The sequence below is a fragment of the Macrobrachium nipponense genome, chromosome 25 (genome assembly GCF_015104395.2).
Source record: "Macrobrachium nipponense isolate FS-2020 chromosome 25, ASM1510439v2, whole genome shotgun sequence".
In the NCBI taxonomy this organism is placed as follows: Eukaryota; Metazoa; Arthropoda; class Malacostraca; order Decapoda; family Palaemonidae; genus Macrobrachium; species Macrobrachium nipponense.
This window is the reverse complement of record NC_087214.1, coordinates 67,774,430-67,794,909: the sequence shown is the minus strand read 5'-3', so window position 1 is coordinate 67,794,909 and position 20,480 is coordinate 67,774,430. Positions and strand designations below refer to the sequence as shown.

The 20,480-nt window shown below is 44.3% G+C and overlaps 1 protein-coding gene across 1 annotated transcript in view; it reads left to right on the top strand.

The window, feature by feature from the left end:
* Positions 1 to 20,480, top strand: part of LOC135199101 (uncharacterized) — a 75,479-nt gene that overhangs the window by 9,283 nt on the left and 45,716 nt on the right. The window contains exons 2-4 of the mRNA XM_064227020.1: positions 6,826 to 7,020; positions 14,233 to 14,397; positions 15,793 to 15,930. Of these exons, the coding sequence (XP_064083090.1) occupies positions 6,826 to 7,020; positions 14,233 to 14,397; positions 15,793 to 15,930 (498 nt within the window). The remainder of the gene's footprint in view (positions 1 to 6,825; positions 7,021 to 14,232; positions 14,398 to 15,792; positions 15,931 to 20,480) is intronic.

Genomic DNA, 20,480 nt, shown 5'->3' with positions numbered 1-20,480 from the left:
TTCCTACGTCGGCTCAAGGTGATTTCGCCAGCGTGGTGGATGCCTCAAGGAGGGCCCTTTTAGCATCGGCTAAGGTTTCTTGGACGACTTCCGAACTGGACCATCTTTTGAAGGGACTATTTAGGTCCTTAGAAGTGTTCAACTTTTAGACTGGTGTCTTGGAGCCTTAGACAACCAATCTCGTAAGCCAGACTCGATCAGCTTGGGGGAGCTGTCCAGTGTATTGTCATGCATGGACAAGGCCGTCAGGGATGGCTCAGAGGAGTTAGCCTCTCATTTTTCAGCAGGGGTTCTTAAGAAAAGGTCGCTTTATTGCAACTTCGCGCTAAGTCTGTCTCTCCCGCTCAGAGGACAGAACTTTTGTATGCTCCCTTCTCGAGTCATCTCTTCCCCCAAGCTATGGTGAAGGATCTGGCAGTGAGTCTGCAGGAGAAAGCCACACAAGACCTGTTGGCTCAGTCTTCGAGACGTCCGGCTGGCCCTTCAACGTCGTCTGGAACACAACAGTTTAGAAAGCAGAAGCCCTTTCGTGGAGGGACTTCCGCTAGATCGTCTCCTCGAGGAAGAAGCCTTCCTAGAGGTAGAGCCCCTTCCAAGTCTAGGGGTAAGAAGTGAGAAATCGTGCCTTCAGTCACCGGTAGGAGCCAGGCTGCAGTTGTTTGTAGAAGCCTGGAGAGTAGAGAGGCAGACACCTGGTCTCTCGACGTCATAGAGAAGGGTTACAAGATCCCTTCATAAAGCCGCCCCCGTTGACTTCCACTCCCAGGGACTTGTCCCCATCGTATCCGCTAACAAAGCGAAAGATTCTTTTCGACCTGCTCGAGCAGATGCTCGAGAAGAGAGCAGTGGAACAGGTTTTAGACCTGGCAACGCCAGGATTTTACAACAGATTGTTTCTTGTACCGAAACAATCGGGAGGGTGGCGGCCCGTCTTGGATGTAAGTCGTCTAAACCTCTTTATAGAGAAGCAGAGGTTCAAGATGGAGACACCTCAGTCAGTTCTGGGGGCCTTAAGACCTGGAGATTGGATGGTATCACTACTGACCTCCAGGACGCCTACTTTCACGTCCCGATACATCCCCAATCGATGAAGTACCTTCGGTTCGTATTGAAAGGGAAGGTCTTTCAATTCAGGGCTCTCTGTTTCGGACTGAGTACGGCCCCTTTTATCTTCACCATCTTAATGAAGAACGTGGCGAGGTGGCTCCATCTTTCCAACATCAGAATCTCGCTCTATCTAGACGACTGGCTCATACGAGCCTCCTCGCAGACCCGGTGCCTGAAAGGATTTGAAGACGACTCTGTCTTTAGCTGCGTCCCTGGGACTTCTGGTGAACTTCGAGAAGTCACATCTGACCCCAACACAGTCCATCGTGTATCTGGGGATTCAGATGGATTCAGTGGCTTTTCGGGCTTTTCCGTCCCAGGAACGTCAGCAACAAGGCATAGAAAAAGTGTCAGCCTTTCTAGGGAAGGATTCATGCTCGGTGAGGGAATGGATGAGTCTGCTGGGGACCATTTCCTCGCTGGAGAAGTTTGTTTCCCTGGGGAGGCTACACCTCCGACCTCTTCATTCTTTCTGTCGGACAGCTGACAGAAAAGGACAACTTCGACATGAAGTTAAACATCTCGGAAGAGGTGAAGAACCATCTAAGATGGTGGCTCGATCCGTGAAGCTGTCAGAGGGCGTATCCCTCAAGCTTCAGAACCCCGACCTAGTGTTGTTCTCCGACGCGTCATCCACGGGGTGGGTGGGGGAGCAACTCTAGGGGGGGAGGAAGTGTCAGGTACCTGGAGAGGGGAACAGGTAACCTGGCATATCAACTTCAAAGAGCTGGCAGCGGTTCACAATTAGCGCTCCAGTTCTTCCAGTACAAAGTCTCCCGTCGTGTGGTTCAGATCAACTCGGACAACACCACAGCCCTGGCATACTTGAAGAAACAAGGAGGAACACACTCTCGCTCCCTGTTTTCTCTAGCAAAAGAGATCCTGCTTTGGGCGAAGGAGAGAGAAGTCACAATATTGACAAGATTCATTGCCGGAGTCGAGAACGTCCGGGCAGATCTCCTCAGTCGACAAGGACAGTTATTGCCGACAGAGTGGACTCTCAATCAAGAAGTATGCCAGGAACTGTGGGGTCTTTGGGGATGCCCCTTAGTGGACATCTTCGCAACATCAAGGACGGCGAGACTTCCTCTGTATTGCTCCCCGGTTCTCGATCCGGGAGCAGTAAGCAGTAGACGCCCTTCTATGGGATTGGACGGGCCTGGATCTCTACGCTTTTCCCCCCTTCAAGATCCTGGGGGAGGTGATGAGAAAATTTGCAGCATCGGAGGGGGACGAGGTTGACCTTAATCGCCCCCTTTTGGCCCGCAGCGATCTGGTTCACAGAGGTGATGTTCTACCTAGTGGATTATCCGAGATCTCTTCCGTTAAGGAGAGATCTACTCAAACAGCCCCACTTCGAGAGGTACACAAAAAACCTCTGCTCTGAGTCTGACTGCGTTTCAGACTATCCAAAAGTTGGCCAGAGCGAGAGGTTTTTTTCGAATCAGTGGCTAAAGCTATCGCCACCGCGAGGGAGACCATCATCAATCGCGGTTACCAATCGAAGTGGGCGTCAGCCTTTAGAAGTTGGTGTAATGAGAAAAGGAGTTTCCTCTACCACTACCTCTGTGAGCCAGATCGCCGACTTCTTGCTTTATCTGAAACAAGATCTAAAGTTGGCTAGTGTCAAACTATTAAAGGCTACAGAAGCGTTCTATCTGTAGTCTTTCGCATAGAGGTCTTGACCTCGCTAACAATAAGGATCTCCATGATCTATTGAGATCTTTCGAAACGACCAAGGTACCACTACCGAAGCTACCTTCGTGGAACCTGGATGTGGTCCTAAAATATTGATGTCAAATCGTTTTGAACCTCTTTCATCTTCGTCTCTACGGATTTGACGAAGAAACTGTATTCCTAACTGCTCTGGCGACGGCGAAGAGAGTTAGCGAAATACAGGCTATCAGCAAACACGTCGGTTTCAAAGGGAATAATGCAGGTCTGCTCTTTGAATATGTCGTTTCGGCCAAAAACGAAACCCTTCCAATCCGTGGCCTAGAACATTCGAGATCAAGGGTATGGCAGAGATCATTGGTCAAGAGCCAGAAAGAGTCCCTGTGTCCTGTTAGGGCTCTTAGAGAGTATATTCGTAGAACGAAGGATTGCCGAGGTTCTGCAGAGAACTTATGGTGTTCGGTCAAGAGACCAAACATGCCCATGTCCAAGAATGCACTGGCATTCTTTTGAGAAACACCCATTAAAGAGGCGCACTGCTTCTTGCAAAAGACAGTTGACTTGAAGATACTTAAAGTTAACCGCGCACGAAGTAAGGGCTATTTCGACCTCAATAGCCTTTCAGAAAAACATGGCTCTTAAAGACCATTTTAAGTGCTACTTTTTGGAGGAGTAACTCAGTGTTCGCCTCTCACTACCTACGGGTACAAAAAAAAAAAAGGTGAGAACGACCTATGAAAGCTGTTACTCTCTCGGACCATACGTCGCCGCAGACACTATTTTGGGGGCAGGAGGTAGCACTCATCCTTTCCCATAGAAAAGGGTAGGTGAGTTTTTAATATTTGTATGTTTTATGGTTGTATGGGTCGGCTGCCGAGTACAGTCGTCCCTTCCTTTAGCCTTTGGTATATGGGAGTTTGTTGTTAGGCTAACTTAGGTGGTGGTTTTTTGCCTCGTTGCCCTCGGAAGTATGGTCATGGTCTAGTCACATTGTGGTCCCTGTTCCCCGTTGACAGATCATCTAGAGCGCACCAACTACATAGGTCACTACCTTGTTGGTAACTCTAGTGAAGCAGAAGCAGGCTTGGGTGACAGTAATCACGAAGTCAGCTATGCTAACAGGTAAGGAACCAAGATGTCAATCATATACATTTATATGTTTTCTAAAATACCTTTTTTCTGTCTCTCCCACCGCCAAAGGTGGGATCAGCTATATATATATCTGACAGGTAAGTTTCATGAACAAATGATATTGTTAAGATACAATAAAGTTTGTTCATACTTACCTGGCAGATATATATAATTTTAGTACCCACCCACCTCCCCTCAGGAGACAGTGGAGATAGAAATCTGATAGAAAATGGGAATGGTTCCTGATACCCGCCTCCCAGCGGCGGGAATGGGTACTAACCACCCTAACTCCCACTACGTGTGTCGTAAGTTTTAGAAATTCTGTCGGACTTCAGAGAATACAGCTATATATATATCTGCCAGGTAAGTATGAACAAACTTTATTGTATCTTAACAATATCATTTTAAGAAGGATTCAGCGATTTGCTCCTTTCAACCATTTTTTCTAGCGAAAAATGAAAATCCCTCAAAGCCCTGCCAAGAAGCTTTGAGATAAAAGGAATATCTTCATTAACAGGAGAGAACTAGAAAGGACTTTGTGTCCAGTCAGGGCACTCAAGTTCTACCTGGAGAAGAAGAAGTTGCTGAAAGGTACAGATGAAAGTCTTTGGTGCTCTGTAAGACATCCGAAAAGAGCGATTTCTAAGAACGCCCTTACATTCTTCATAAAAGATGTAATAAGGGAAGCTCACCTTAAATGCGAAGAAGAGCATTTCAAGGTTCTCAGAGTGAGAGCTCATGAAGTGAGAGCCATAGCTACGTCTATGGCATTTCACAAAACATGGTCGCTTCAGACTTCTTATAGAATCGACATTTTGGAGATGTAATTCGGTGTTCGCCTCGAATTACCTAAGAGACGTTAAAATTTCGTACGAAAGTGCTTTGCTCTGGGAGCGTATGTTTCGGCGAATTCAGTGCTGGGAGAAGGGGCTGAGGCTAATCCTTCCTATTTAGTTTAAGGCTTAAATTACTGTTTATTGGTGGTTGTTTTTATTGGTTAATTGTCAGAGGGAATAGGGACCCTCTTACAATTCATAGATTGTAACAAGACTAACATGGTCAGGTGATCGGGATTGCTTCAGTGCTCTTTGTGATTTGTTTTATAACCTTAACTCTGTCATGTAAGAGGGCGAGTCCTCCATTGATATGACAAAAGGTCAACGGCTCTACCATGTAAGTGGGTCAGCCCCCATTGGTACGATCCAGTATAGGCTCTGTCGCGTAAGCGGGCTAGCCCCCATTGACACGATCCAAAGAGTTATTCAACCATAGGTTCATTCCTCGTTGAAGCTCTTGAGGCAAGCAGACTCATCGACAGTAGTCATGAAGTCTTCAGCCCAATAAGGTAGGAACTATGGATTATGTTATCCAAGAACATAGGTTGTTTTTTCCCTGTTTTTTAATGTATTTAGTTTAAGTTTAAGTATTATTTGTTTTTAGCTGTCTCTTGCCCGCCACCAAGGGTGCCAATCAGCTAAGTATATATCTGCTGGGTAAGTTACTTGTACAAAAATGATATTGTTAAGATACAATAAAGTTTTGTACATACTTACCTGGCAGATATATACGATTAATGGCCCACCCAGCCTCCCCTCAGGAGACAGGTGGAAGAGAAATTATGGCTTAGAAAACGGGAATAGTTCCAGACCCGCCACCCAGCGGCGGGAATGGTGGATCACCTGACCTACCTGTCGCGTGTGCCGCGAGTTTTGAAATTCTGTCGGGACGACCGAGTCTATAGCTAAGTATATATCTGCCAGGTAAGTATGTACAAAACTTTATTGGATCTTAACAATATCATTTTACGTATTATAGTTTGTTCCTGTAAGGCTACAAACTATAAATATATAGAGTGGATATCTTTTGGTACTACTGGTAGTACCAGTTTCAAAGTTTTCATTCTCTCATGTGCGCTGTCACAGGACACATGGTTTCAGTTTCTCTGCAACTGGCGCTGTGAGAAGACATCTTACTTGCATTCTCATTGTGGGTATGGTTGAAGTTTCATATCTGATGCAATTAGGTGAGAAACAATTCATTTTTGAAGGACCCCAGATAGATTAGATAATGCTACTTTAAATAGAGTTAAATGTACATCAGTTGCAATGTTTGCATTCTTTGTTCTACCTGTAATGTAGCTGTATATTCTTTATTAACCTATAATATACATTACTCTGACAGCTTTTTTTAGTGTGTTGTGTGGTACTTAAACAATAGAGTTGTTTGTATTAGAAAACACTCATAGTAACATGAGTCTTAATATGGAGAATCAAAGCCACAGTTTTGTAAATGTAAAAATGTTTTAAGGAATGAACTGTACATAAAGCTTTTGAGATTCTGTATGATTCGGTCAGATTCTCAAATGTTTTCTGTATACAGTTAATCCCTGCAAGGATTCATGGATTTTAGCTATTTGGGGTTTGGGGGGGCGGATTGTGGTACCCACTCCCCATGGATACAGGGGTCCACTGTAGTTTTATTTTTAAATATATTTGTACAGTTACATAACTAGATTTGTTTTCACACTGTAATTTTTTTTCTCATGTAAGCAAGCTAGCAAAATATTTTATATTTTGATTCGCCTGAATTTAGTATGTGCTTGAAAAGAGCACTAGTGTGGTCTTTGCAAAGCCTAGCCTAGACTCACCCACACACACTATCAGCTGGGCTCCTGAAGGTTGTGATTCCATAGTCTCCAGGGTCTACCCATTGTTGTTTTCTTTCTGGTGAACCCTTTATTATCATCCCTGCTATTATAGTCTCCTGTCTGTGTGCTACGTACCCTTCTCATTGCAGCCTCTAGGATTTAATGAGACTTTATGAAAGGTGGTATAAAATTTAGTCCATAGTGGACAACTTAAAGGAAATGGTTTACCAAACAATACAGTATTTTAGGGGTAGCAAAATTGAAAGCTTAATTTATATTCATCTTTGCAGGAAAACCAGACATGTATTGGGTTGGGGTCATCCAGTACAAATAAAAATGGCAAGGTCAAGACACCTCGAAGAATCCTCCATTTTTCAGATGGTACTCTTGAGGAATACAGCACAGATGAAGAGGAGGAAAAGGAAAAACCAGAACCAGATCCAATGAGCCTAGTGGATCCAGTAAGTAATAGTTAAGAGTTGATATATTTTAGTATGGTTCGTCTGTTTGCACACATGTTAGGGGATTTGGGCATGGAAGTAGTCAAGTGGCAAAAGAGGTATAAAACTAGATGGTAAGCAAGGTTATGCTTAAGAGGGACCCATTAATAGATGAAGTGGTGTACAGTAAAACTACTTGAACTTAGGAATCAGGTGAAAGGCAAGAGTAAAATTTGCGTTGTTGGCTTAATCTCAAACTTGTGTAGGGTATAGTGTTCATTTTATCAAGTTGCTTCCCTATCATTAACATTGATGAAGTTGGTCTGTACAGTGGGATATCTATGATATTTTGTGCCAGAAGACACTGCCCACAGGTCCATAGATTACAGTCTGATAGCAGTAAGTAAAGTATTCATTGGCAGGATAGGCAAGTAAACTGTAGCCATATGAATTTAAACAGATGTGCATTTATAAAAATATAAAAGAAAAAGTATCTTTATGGCTGAATTGAGAAAGTTTATGAGAAAAAGTATCCTTATGGCTGAATTGAGAAAGTTTATAATAAGAGATTAAAAATCATTAAATGCCTTGGTATATAGCAGGGCTTCAGAGAAGTTCAAGAAGAGGAGATCAATTCCAGTGTTTTAAGAAGGTAGTGTGAAGACACTAATTATGTGATGAATCAAGTTAGTTGTTCAGGGGATGAAGTGCAATTGGTTTACATAGCCAGTAGGTGGGGTAATTAATTCCTTGACAACAGTTTGGTATGTAACAAAGTCAGATTAGCTTCATACAAATAGGATTTAATTTTCCTCTGTGCACATGAATGACAAATATGAAATTACTTCTAGGTTGTGGATCTTGATGCAAATGCTTTCCTGTTGCAGCCAAAAATATAATAGTTAAGGAGCTGAAGAACTGAAGTGTTCAGTTTTATTGTAGTGTCTTACCGAACAATTATAGAGCCGTGATTTCCACGAGCGGCAGGATACTAAATTCAAATTTAGCGCGTCGGCGTCGCCAACACTGGTGGTGATGACGTCATCTCCCTCCACTCGCGGGAGAACCAGGTACAACTGCCCAGGTGAATCCAATTCTTTTCCTGCCGCGTCCGTGAACATCGGTGGTCGGTGCGGTTGGATGACTTTGCTTCGCTTTTTTTTTTTCTGGTGGAATTGATCTTCGGAATTGGTGAAGTACTCTTTTTTGGCGTTGTTGTTATTTTGCTTTTTATTTAGGCGTTGCCATGTCGGATTCTAGTCCGTCGGGAGTTAGGTTTTGCATCTCAGGATGTAAAACTAGATTATCCAAGTTAGAATATGATTCTCACACTAAATGTGTTAAGTGTAGGGGACAGTTTGTTCAGCAGATCGAACATGTAACGAGTGTAGTGATTGGACTGATTCTCAATGGAAGTTTTTTAGTTCATACTCGGAGAAATTAGCTAAAGACAGAATTAGAAAAGCAGCGCTTAGGGAAAGTAGACTTAGCTCTGCTTCGTCTTGCGATGCATCTGTTCCTTCTGTTTCTCCTCAAATTGTTATGTCTCCTTTAACTACACCTCCTATTCCTCCTACTAATCCCACTTCTCCGGCTTCCCGTGTAGTTTTCTTCCGCGAAAGATCCCATTGCCAGTCTGGAATCGAGGTTAGATTCCAGAAATTTTCGGTACTCAGCGAATACGGTTTTGCAACTTGGTAATTCAGTTAAGACGTTTTTGGAGAAAGCGGCCTCAGTTAGAGTGTAGTTGAGGTGCGTCTGTCTGTCCTGACACGTCTCCTAGACAAAGGTCACTGTCCAGCTCCCCCGCACCGGGGAGAAGACATACCGGAAGTCCAAGGGAGTCGATCGGGATTTGCCCACAGACAGGCGCCTCTCTTGTTGAGCCTGTTGCGCCTCAACAGGGCTCGGTTAGCGTTGGAAAGGTGTTGCGGTCAGACGCCTTTCGAATGATTCAAGCGATTCGTCTCCGGTCGCGCGGCGCTCTTGGCGAGATTCGCCCGTTTCGCGTCCCTTAAACAGAGGCGTTCAGGCGCCGATTCTTCGCCTCCTCCAGTCAAGCGGTATAAGGAGCCTGAGAGTAGGGTTGCGCCGCGGCCGTTAGCGGCTCGTTCGTCGCCTCAATCTGTGCCTTTTTTCGGCTCCATCTACTAGTAGAGATTGTGGTTTTAGCGCTGTAGCTAGCAGTTCTAAGGGTGTTTCTTTAGGCGCTTTTTCGTCTGTTACGCCTGATGCGCCTGTTTCGCCTCGAATTTCGGCGGCTCCGAGCGAGGCGCAAATAGTTTTTCCGCCTCCTGCTGAACATTTAGGCTCTTCCAAGCCTTCGTTAACTGTTTTTGATTCGTCTCTGGCGCCTTTGCGCAAGCAGTTAGAGATGTTAACCAACTGGATGAATGAGTCCAAGGGTGGTTCGAAACCTTCAGATCCGGTTGTAGTTCCGTCTACTTCTTCGGCGGTATCGGAGAATGAAGAAGAAGTTAGAGGAGGAGGATTCACATCACCTCTCGTGTTATTCACGTCTCCTTAGATTTCTTCTGGTATCTTATCCAGATTATTTTGAGAAAGCGGCTCCGCGCTCCCCAACTTCGACTTTTTTGATGAGGAGGAAAACTTCAGACCCTCTCCTCCCAAAACTTGTTCTATCTAAAGCGGTTAGACATTCGTTGAAAGAGACGGAGAAATGGATGTCTATGAAAAGAGACTTAGGGAAGGCTCTTTTTGCTTACCCTCCCTCTAAGTTGCTTCGTAAGATGGTATAGGTTTTATGTAACTGGGGAAGCTCCTTCTCTGGGAGTTTCTGCCTCTCCCAGGGAGACTTCTCCAGTTTAATCGACTCCTCTAGAAGATCTGCTTTCGCCGCAGCGAAAGTTTTCTTTACAGCGCCTGAGTTGGACCACGTTGTAAAGAATCAATTTAAACTTTTGGAAGTCTTTAGCTTCCTTGATTGGACTATTGGCGCTTTAGCGGCCAAGATCGAAGACTGTCCTTCTCTTTCCCAGGAGTTAGCGGAGGATTGGATTGGTGTTCTGTCCTGTGCGGACAAATCCATTAGGGATGGATGTGATGAGTTAGCTTCGCTCATCGCCTTTGGTTACCCTTAAGAAAAGGCAACTTTTGGTGCTCCTTTGCTTCTAAAAGGGTTACGTCCCAACAGAAGTCTGCTCTCTTGTTTGCTCCTTTTGTGAAAGATAACCTCTTTCCAGACGATGTAGTGTTGTCCAATTTCGTCTGCGCTAGATAAGAAATCTACTTCGGATTTACTGGCACAGTCTACTAAGAGACCTAAAGCTCCTGTGGAGACTGTTCCTTCGGTTTCTCCTCTGGCCCAATCGTCCTTTTCGAGGGAGAAAACCCAAGCGCTTCTTTCGGCCGAAATCGAATTTGCGACCCCCCTCAGGTCCCCTAAGGCCTCGGTCCAAGGTTAACAAACCTTCCAAATGAAAGCTCGGTTCTTCATGCACCAGTGGGAGCCAGGCTGGCTCTGTTTTGGGAGGAATGGGAAAACAGAGGAGCAGAAGCCTGGGTAGTGCAAGTACTCAAGTTCGGCTATCGTATTCCTCTCGTTTCACCTCCCTCGCTCTCACCTGTGCCAATTCCATTCCAGGCAATACTCTCCGGGCTCAGACAAATTTCTGGCGCTAGCCGCAGAAAGTGGAAGCGCTTGTTCTCAAAGAGAAGCGATAGAACAGATAGAAGGGGTGGGATTTTCCTCCAGGCTTTTACAATTGCCTTTTTGTAGTTCCCAAGTCATCAGGGGGCTGGAGGCCGGTTTTGGATGTGAGCGCCCTGAACTTGCATGTCCAGAAAACAAATTTCATATGGAGACCACTCGGTCGGTTCTGGAGTCCATCAGACAGGGGGATTGGATGGTCTCTCTGGACATGCAAGACGCTTATTTTCACATTCCGATACATCGCGAATCTCGGAAGTACCTGAGGTTCATGTTCGAAGGCAAGGTGTTTCAATTTCGGGCGCTTTGCTTCGGACTAGCGACCGCTCCTCAAGTTTTCACCAGGGTTCTATCCCCGATAGGAAGCTGGCTACACATATTAGGAGTAAGAATCTCCCTCTATCTGGACGATTGGCTTCTCCGGTCGGAATCAGAGAGTCGGTGCATGAAGGACCTTGGAACAACTCTGGATCTTGCCAGAAAGTTAGGAATTCTGGTCAACAAACAGAAGTCCCAGTTGGTTCCATCTCAGAGCATCCTTTATTTGGGGATGATTCTGAATGCTCAAGTTTTCGGGCTTTTGTTTCTGTCCCCGCCCGGAAGAGGGTTTTCAAGGCTGTCTGGAGACAGTTCAGGAGTTCTTGGACAAAAAGGTAAGTTCTGCCAATCAGTGGATGAGGCTCCTGGGCAAATTGACGTCAGTGGAGAAATTTGTGACGTTGGGAAGACTGCACATGAGACCTCTGCAGTTTTTCCTGAGAGCCTCTTGGTGCAGGAAGACACAACCAGACTCGATTACATTTCCTGTCACAGATCAAATAAAAGAGGACCTAAGGTGGTGGCTCTCTCGAGCAAGGTTGGAAGAAGGGTTAGATTTACGACCCATCCTCCCGAACCTACAGTTTCTTTTCCGACGCATCGGACACAGGTTGGGGAGCCCTACTGGGAAATCAACGGACTTCAGGAGCTTGGTCGGAGAAGGAGAAGAAGTTCCACATAAATGTAAAGGAACTGTTAGCAATTTTCTTAGGGCTCAGCAGTTTCGGAGCTTAGTAGAAGGCCGAGTAGTGGCAGTGCATTCCGACAACTCCACGGCTCTCTCGTACGTGCGGAAACAGGGGGGACTCAGTCTTTCTCTCTGTACGAAGTAGCCAAGGATCTCCTCCTGTGGTCAAACGAAGCGAAGGTTCAGCTAGTCCCGAGATTTGTTCCGGGAAAGATGAACGTCCTGGCGGACGAGTTAAGTCGTCAACAGCAAGTGTTACCTCTGGAGTGGACTTTGGACAACAAGATTTGTCAGAAACTTTGGCGCCTTTGGGACGACCGTCAATAGACCTGTTCGCGACATCGAGGAACAACCGTCTTCCTCTCTTTTGTTCTCCAGTCCCAGATCCTCTAGCTTGGTCGGTGGACGCAATGCTGTTGGATTGGTCGGGTCTGGAAGCTTATGCATTCCCTCCGTTCGGTCTAATAAGAGAGGTGCTGAACAAGTTCATGTCGCACAGCAATGTAACGCTAACGTTAATCGCTCCCTTTGGCCCAGGAAAGAGTGGTTCCCGGACCTTCTCCAGTTGTTAGTAGACTTCCCCAGACTTCTTCCTCCAGAGAAGTGGCTTCTCAAACAACCTCACTTCAAGAGGTTCCACCAAAACTTGTCCGCTCTAGCTCTGACAGGGTTCAGACTGTCCGGAATCTTGTCAGAGCGAAAGGATTTTCAAGAAGAGCTGCAGAAGCTATCGCTCGTTGTAGGAGAGAGTCTTCTAACAAACTCTATCAAGGGAAGTGGAGAATCTTCAGAGAGTGGTGTAGAAGTGCTAAAGTCTCTACTTCTGCGACCTCTTTAACAGAAATAGCAGATTTTCTTCTATTTCTTATGGAACTCTAAGAAACTGGCTCCTTCGACGATCAGAGGATATAAGCCATGCTCTCTTCGGTTTTTCGACATCGAGGTTTTTTGGATATTTCCTCCAATTCAGATCTGTCGGACCTCATTAGTCTTTCGAAACCACTAAGCTCCCGCAAGATACAGTGGCTTGGAACTTAGATGTGGTGCTTAAGTTCCTCATGGGGCCACCGTTTGAGCCTTTGAAGTCGGCTTCACTCAGGAACTTGACTAAGAAGGCACTCTTTTCTTATTGCACTAGCTTCTGCTAAGCGTGTCAGCGAATTGCACGCTATAGACAAAAGAGTCGGTTTCTCTCAAGGCAATGCTGTATTTTCGGTATCTTTGACCTTTCTAGCCAAAAATGAGAATCCCTTCTAATCCTTGGCCGAGGATTTTTGTGGTAATGGAACTTATCTGATTTGTTGGACATGAGGAGGAAGAAAGGCTCTTATGTCCAGTCAGGGCTATTAAGCAGTATCTGTTTGCCACTAAGGGTATCAGAGGACAATCTTCTAAGCTCTGGACCTCGGTTTCAAAATCCCTCTCGTCCTCTTTCTAAGAATGCTATATCGTTCTTTATTAGAGAGCTTATCAGGGAAGCTCCACTCGCAGTCCGAGAACGACAATCTTTCCGTTCTGAGAGTTAAAGCTCACGAGGTTAGAGCAGTGGCAACTTCTTTAGCATTCAGAAAGAATTTATCTTTAGCTTCGATTCTTCAGAGCACGTTCTGGAGATCGAATTCGGTTTTTTTGCGAGTCATTATCTCAAAGAGATAGAAACGGTTTTCGAGAATTGTAAAAACGTTAGGTCCGGTGGCGGTTTCTGGCATGGTGTTGGGAGAAACGGCACAGGGGCGTCGTCACCTCTATGCTAACTTTTCACCTTGAATAGGTTGTCGAGTTCAAGGGAAGCTGGGGGTACTGAGTACCTGGGATACTCACCAGTCTGTTAGGTCAGATTTTACAATGGTTGGGTATATATGTTTTTAAATCTGGTGTTGGTGACAAATGTTTTGTATGATTGAATTTCTGGTCTTAGCCCAGGGCAAGGGCAATCTTTGTTGTTACTATCCTCCGTCAGTCAGCCTTGACTCGCTTGAACTACGGAAGGATTCCACTCCTGTAGAGGCTAACTTTGGGCAAATTCCAATTCCTCTACAATAGTAAGAAGAGCACCGACCAGAGGCAGTAACAGTCTGCTGTAGCTCTCTTACAAGGTAAGGTACAACAGACACCTTGAGTGTTTACTGGTATTGCAATAAATGTAACCATTTAAAAATACTAGTGGTCCACTGAATCCCACCTTCCCATAAATGTGTAATCAGCTCTATAATTGTTCGGTAAGACACTACAATAAAAATGAAATTTTCATTATTAAAATGAAGTTTTATTGTATACTTACCGAACAATTATGATTATACCCACCCTCCTCCCCTTAGGTGGACGGACGGGCAGAAAGAATTGGATTCACCTGGGCAGTTGTACCTGGTTCTCCCGCGAGTGGAGGGAGATGACGTCATCACCACCAGTGTTGGCGACGCGACGCGCTAAATTTGAATTTAGTATCCTGCCGCTCGTGGAAATCACGGCTCTATAATTGTTCGGTAAGTATACAATAAAACTTCATTTTAATAATGAAAATTTCATTTTTAATTGTTTTTATTTTTTTGTCTTACAGAAGTCTCTAACTTGGGGCCCATGGATGTATTATTGGATGCTATATAGCGGTAGTTCTGCTCTTGCAGCATGTGATTACGTAGGAGAGAGCTTGGCCAATTTCTTAGGCATAACATCACCCAAGTACCAGTATGAGATTGACGAATATCACCGTTCTGTTGAGGAGGTAAGTTGTCAGTGTTTGGAAGTTTCATTAATTAAGATTAAGCTTTAAGTCAGTTTTAACTCTAATGGAATTGGAATATGCAATGTGACCAAGAAGGTCATACAGATAAGAAGATTTTGTTTCAGTTTGTGCATGTATGTACATAGTACAAGTCTACTTTCTCCATTACTGGATATGATTGGCTTGCCATTATATTAATTTTTATGCTTTCCATCTTTGCTTCAAGAGAGGCTCCAGCTCCGTTAGAAAATAATAACAAGCTTTCTTCATATAGCTTGATGACATCCTCATCACCTCAACTTGGCCTGCAAGCCATTGGGCATTATCTTTCCCTTTATCTATGGGAAAAAGTCTCAGATTCTTAGGACTTACTTGTCTTTTCAGCTTGTTTTTGATTGCCTTTGTGGTGTTGTGGAGATTGCCGTCGTCTCATGTCTCCCTTCATCAAGTCTTCAGTTGTTTCTTAGTCTCTGTTGGTTCTTGTATTGAGACAGATCTTTTGGAAGCTGAAGATGACATCGCTTGTAATGTACCAGTCGTGAAGTTGTGAATTTTATGGAAGGTTCAACACTTATCAGAATTTTTGTCCTGTGATATTTTCTTCACACAAGTCAAGTTTGCCCCATTCTTAAACCACTGTAGCTTACATGCCTGCTGGGTAATTTATACACGTAGTGACTTGTTTCGTTAGTGTGTTAAAAATGGAAACCTCTTAAGAGTTGTAATGGTGCTGTAGTATGTACCCTATACTGTACAAAGTGAGCCACTTATTGAGTCAGCCATTGATGAGAGGAATTTGTTATTTTGTTCTCAAAGGAGCATGATGATTATATCAGATGTAATTATTTCTTCAGTTTTTACCTAATAACATCAGTAAATAATAATTTTTTTTTTATTCCTAAGTTTATGTTAATGGTTAAGAAGTTTTTTTAGTTGTGTAGTTATACAGGCAGTCCCAGGGTTACAGCTATCTTGGCGAATGGCGAATCCATATTCATGGCTTTTTCTAATATGTTCATATAAAAAGCAGGGACCGTAACAGTGTTGTACTAAGATATGGCACTGATACTAGATTACGGAGCTGTAAGACACCATAAATCGCCAGTGCTATAAATTTTTCTGATGAATTTCGGGTTATGGCGATTTCGATTTAGGGCAGACCGCTGGACCAGGCCCGAACCCCTGCCGTAATCCAGGAAGTGCCTGTAAATTACTTTTTGAGCTGTTAAATCCATGGTTTCGAAATCTACAAATCTACACATCACTTACAACCATCATAGTGATTTTGGCTTGCTGTTATGAAATAGTATGTACATATAAACTTGACACCATCTTTGCGTAGTTACTCACCATTATATGGTCTTGAATTTTTTAAAATGCTCAAACCTCTTTCAGGAGAAGGCCGCAAAGGAAGAGGAAGATGCCGAAATGGCAGGGTGGAAATCCCCGAGCCCTTTGTCTGATTCAGATCAGGTTGTGCCAACAGCCTCAGCGGTCGAACATCCGCCCTCTCCATCTCATAGCTTGAGACAGGTAAGTTGAACTTCCTTACTTTAGCAATATTGTAAATTGGATAAGTATTATTAACAAGGATTGCAATGGATGGTTAGATATGTTCCTAGAAGCTTAGAAATACTTATCACTTCTGAATAAATGTTCTTTTCATATAATATTTCTCATTTTTATGCATGACACTTACCTGGCAGGTATATATATAGCTGTATTTTCTGAAGTCCGACAGAATTTAAAAAAAACTTCCGACACACGCAGTGGTCGGCCAGGTGGTTAGTACCCATTCCCGCCGCTGGGAGGCGGGTATCAGGAACCATTCCCATTTTCTATTCATAAATTTTCTGTCGCCGGTACTGAAAACACCTGTTTTCAGTACCTCCGGCTTAGGATTTTGGAAACTTCATTTGCCGCTAAGTATCCTAATTGTCTTTTAATTTATTTACTTGGATTTGTGGCTAGGCATACGCTATCTTAAATTGATTTGAATTTGATTCATTTTTGCATAAGATATCTGAATCTAGTTAGGCTAGTTTCAGAGGGTGTTGTCTGCAAAGATAGGGGTGTGGCTACCGAAAGCTTCGGTAGTTCCGCACTTGGGGGGCGCAAGTTAATCAGTAAACATGTCTATTTCCGTAAGGAAAAAGTTATGATTCGTATGTACGCAATTATCAGTAAACGTGTCTAATTCCGTAAGGAAAAGTTTTGTTTAGTATGTACGCTATTAATCATTACGAAAGTCAGGGTAGTGATACTGCTAACCTTCCGGTAGACTTTATTTTGCCTAACGCTGTAGTATGGTCCTAACGGGTTATGACTATGTCTGCGAGAGGTGATCGCTCTCCTTCATTGTTGTGAAGAGTTCTACTTCTGTTTTTTGTTACGCCTAACCCTGTAATGTTGCCTTCGGGCCCTAAAACAGTGTCTGTAGAGGTTATTGCCCTTTCTCTTATACTATTTCGATTCGTAACTTAGAATCGAAAGTGTTTGCTTTAGAGAGCAATAGTGAAGTGGCTAAGTGCAGTGACAGTGCCCCTTGTGTAGTGGAGGGTGCGTCAGATCGGCCTTATAACGCCTCTAGGTCTAGACCTCTGTCGAACTCCCAGAACCAAGGGACGGAGAGGGCATGTCGAAAGCCGAAGGAGGGTTACAGGGAACCCCACGATCTGGCGTGCCTTCGGCAGTTTCTGATGAAAATACCCAGACTGCCAAAGTGCGGGTGGCACATGCACGAATCTGAAGGATTGCTTCTCGTCCTCCGAGGCGTCCTCCCCGCACAAGGTTTGGAGCTCTCGGAAGGACTCGCGCCCTCTAGAAGCTTTATAGAAGAGGGACGCTTCACGTCCCTTCTCCCTCGTTAGTGTTTCAGTGAGAAGTAAGAAGGCGAAAGTTGCCTGATCACGTGTACTTCTTTCCACCAAGAAATAGGAAAAAGAAGGCAGTTTCTCTCGCTGTTTTGACGCCTGTCAGGAGCGTGACGCTTTTCTGCACGCTTATTTGGACGATCGGCTTGAACAGGACGCTCGGATGGCGCACTCAGTGGACGCCGAGCGTCCTCGCCAGTGGCCGCCGAGCGCGCACCACGGCGCCGACTCCCGCAACCCAGTGGACGCCGCGTCCTCGTCAGTGGACGCCGAAGCGCGCACCAGGACGCCGAGCGTCCTCGCCAGTGGACGCCGAGCGCGCACCAGACGTTTTCTGTTGACTCTTCTCAAGCTCTTGTTTAAGATTTGAGCCTCAAGAAAGTGAACAGAACTTCGTCTTCGAAACCCAGCAAGACCTCGGGTTTCGTGAATTCAAGAGGTCTCTGTCAATATTATATTGCTTTTCGCAAAGGTGGATGGAGTTAAGGAAAGCTCAAGGGAAGATCTCGTTTTCTCTACCTCAGTCAAGACTTTGAGATAAGACAGTTACGGGTTATGCAAAGGCTCGACGGCCTGAACGTCAGGATTTTCGGCAACGTTCAGTAGGATTCTTGCAAAGGCACTCATCGAAAGGACGCTCTTCAGGAAAGCGCAAGACAAGACTTCCTTTGCCATACTGCCAATAAATTTAAAGCTTTTTAGACCATCTGAAAGGGTTTTTCAGATGATAGATTTTGTTAGTTTCTAGTCGAGACTTCCATGCCGATTGAGCATCGTCGTTCTACCTACCGTAAGCCCAGTCTTTTAACAGGATTCTTGTCCCTTCCTTGTTTGAGACGGGAATCGAAAAATAAAAGGCTTCGACTTCCTGGATTACGTTTTGTCAATTCAGTGACTTTCCCCCATTGACAATATACTATCGTTTTGTCAAGTAAGTGGGTCTCCCCTCATTGACAAAATATCTCTCTGTACCGTTAATGGGTTAGTTCTCATTGACAAACATCTCATTAACTTGATATTGCGTAAGCGAATAGGACAAGGTTCGGAAGAGCTCTCCTTCCTCATTCGCAGACTCGTACAAGAAATAGACTTGTAGACTACGTCAATGAACGCTTATGTCCAGTATCTTAAGAAGCTTGAGATGTCTGCTTCGATTCTCTAAGTTTTGTTCATGAAACTTGCCTGTCAGATATGTATGTAGCTGTATTTCAGAATTCAAGCTATATATATGTCTGCCAGGTGGTAAGTATGAACAAACTTTATTGTGATATAATAAATTTTTTGCCTTGCGTTATTTTACTACTGGTTGGTTCAAGTCATACACGCTTGCTGTAGTTACCTCTTCGGATGGCAACCGAGAGGTCTATTGTCTACTATTTTAAGGACATTTAATCGTCACTCCCCTGCAGCCTTCCAGGAGTTTCCGAATTATCTTTTTACCGTTGTATGGTAGTGTTCTGACGACACAAACGCATCTATATATTTAGCGTTTTCTGTTTCGCTTAAATATACCAGCTTGAGAGTCTCTTTTTGTTCAAAAAATAACGGACCTATTTCTTCGTAGAATAGGGTAGCTGGCAACCCAGACATAAAGTTAAGAGACGACGTTCGTAAGCTGCTGGGCTGCTGCTGTGTCTGACGTCCAAGTTCCAACCGAGCCACCAGTAACAGATCGTGCGCTGTCATGCGCTGTAGGTTACGTCTCTCTCTCCTGCGGGATTGACTGACTAACCGTATCTCTGTGCTGGCGGTTACGTCTCTCCTGCGGGATTGACTGACTAACTGTATCTCTGTCCTACAATCACGGACTTTAGCCTAAGATTGAGGGGATTTCTTACGTGAATGAATAAACGTTGCATTAGTTTTGCCTTACTATGTTCAACAGAGTTATCTCTTAATCCTTTCGGTGCTCGTTACCGCACGGTATAGAACTACGAGTCTACCGCAACATTGCACTTTTATATGCTCTCCTGCTTAGGCCAAAGCGCAGCCTTATAGGGAAGTAAGCATACTCGGGGAGGGAATGGATGAGCTTGCTGGGGACCATTTCCTTCCTGAAGAAGTTTGTTTCCCCGAATAGACTGCAATTCAGACCACAGTTTTTTCTACCGGGAAACTGAAAATATTATTCAAGATCTAGGAATTATTCTGAACATCTCTCAGTGCGTCATGATAGAAAGAAGGTGCCGGACATCTGGATAGTGTTTTCAGATGTCCTGGATCTTAATCTGAAAGAAGTAAATGCAATTCGGTAGTCCCTCCAGTCCTCGAAACGAGTTTTTGGAACCAGTGGTCCACATCAACTCTGATATTCCACAGCTCTCTCATATCTTAAGAAGTATCTTCTCTCGTCCTGCTCGAGTTTACGAGAAAGAAGCCTATTATAACAACAGGCGTAGAATGTAACGATCATCTAGAGGTTCGTTACAGGATTGCAAAAGTCCGTACGAATCGTCTCGATCGACGGCAGCAACGATAGATTACTAACATGCTAGGTATTTTAATTAAGTGGTGTTCTTTTTATGGTTGTCTGAGAGGGTATTCCTCTTCAGTATGTGAAGTGTAATGTGTTACGTTAGCTTTGTGTGTGGTTCAGGTGGTCTAACTTATCCTAGCATGAATGCCCCTGGTAAGAGAGGGCTAGGGTTTCCTGTCAACAAATTGGTCCCGTCCAGTTGTCAGACCCTTGTTATTAGCTTTCTCAACAAACAGGTCACATCCTAGTTGAGAGCTACTAAGGTTTAGCAGATTAAGAGGCAGGACCTACGAAGTCAGCTACCTTAGCAGGTAAGGAACCTAATAAATAATTTTAAAAATTAGTTAATTTTTGAATTATGACGATGTTGCTGTCTGTGACCCACCTCCAAATGTGTCAATCAGCTATATATATACCTGCCAGGTAAGTGTCATGCATAAAAAATGATATTGTTATGATACAATAAAGTTTTATTGTAGTGTCTTACCGAACAATTATAGAGCCGTGATTTCCACGAGCGGCAGGATACTAAATTCAAATTTAGCGCGTCGGCGTCGCCAACACTGGTGGTGATGACGTCATCTCCCTCCACTCGCGGGAGAACCAGGTACAACTGCCCAGGTGAATCCAATTCTTTTCCTGCCGGCGTCCGGTGAACATCGGTGGTCGGTGCGGTTTGGATAACTTTGCTTCGCTTTTTTCTTGTGGATTTGATCTTCGGAATGGTGCAAGTA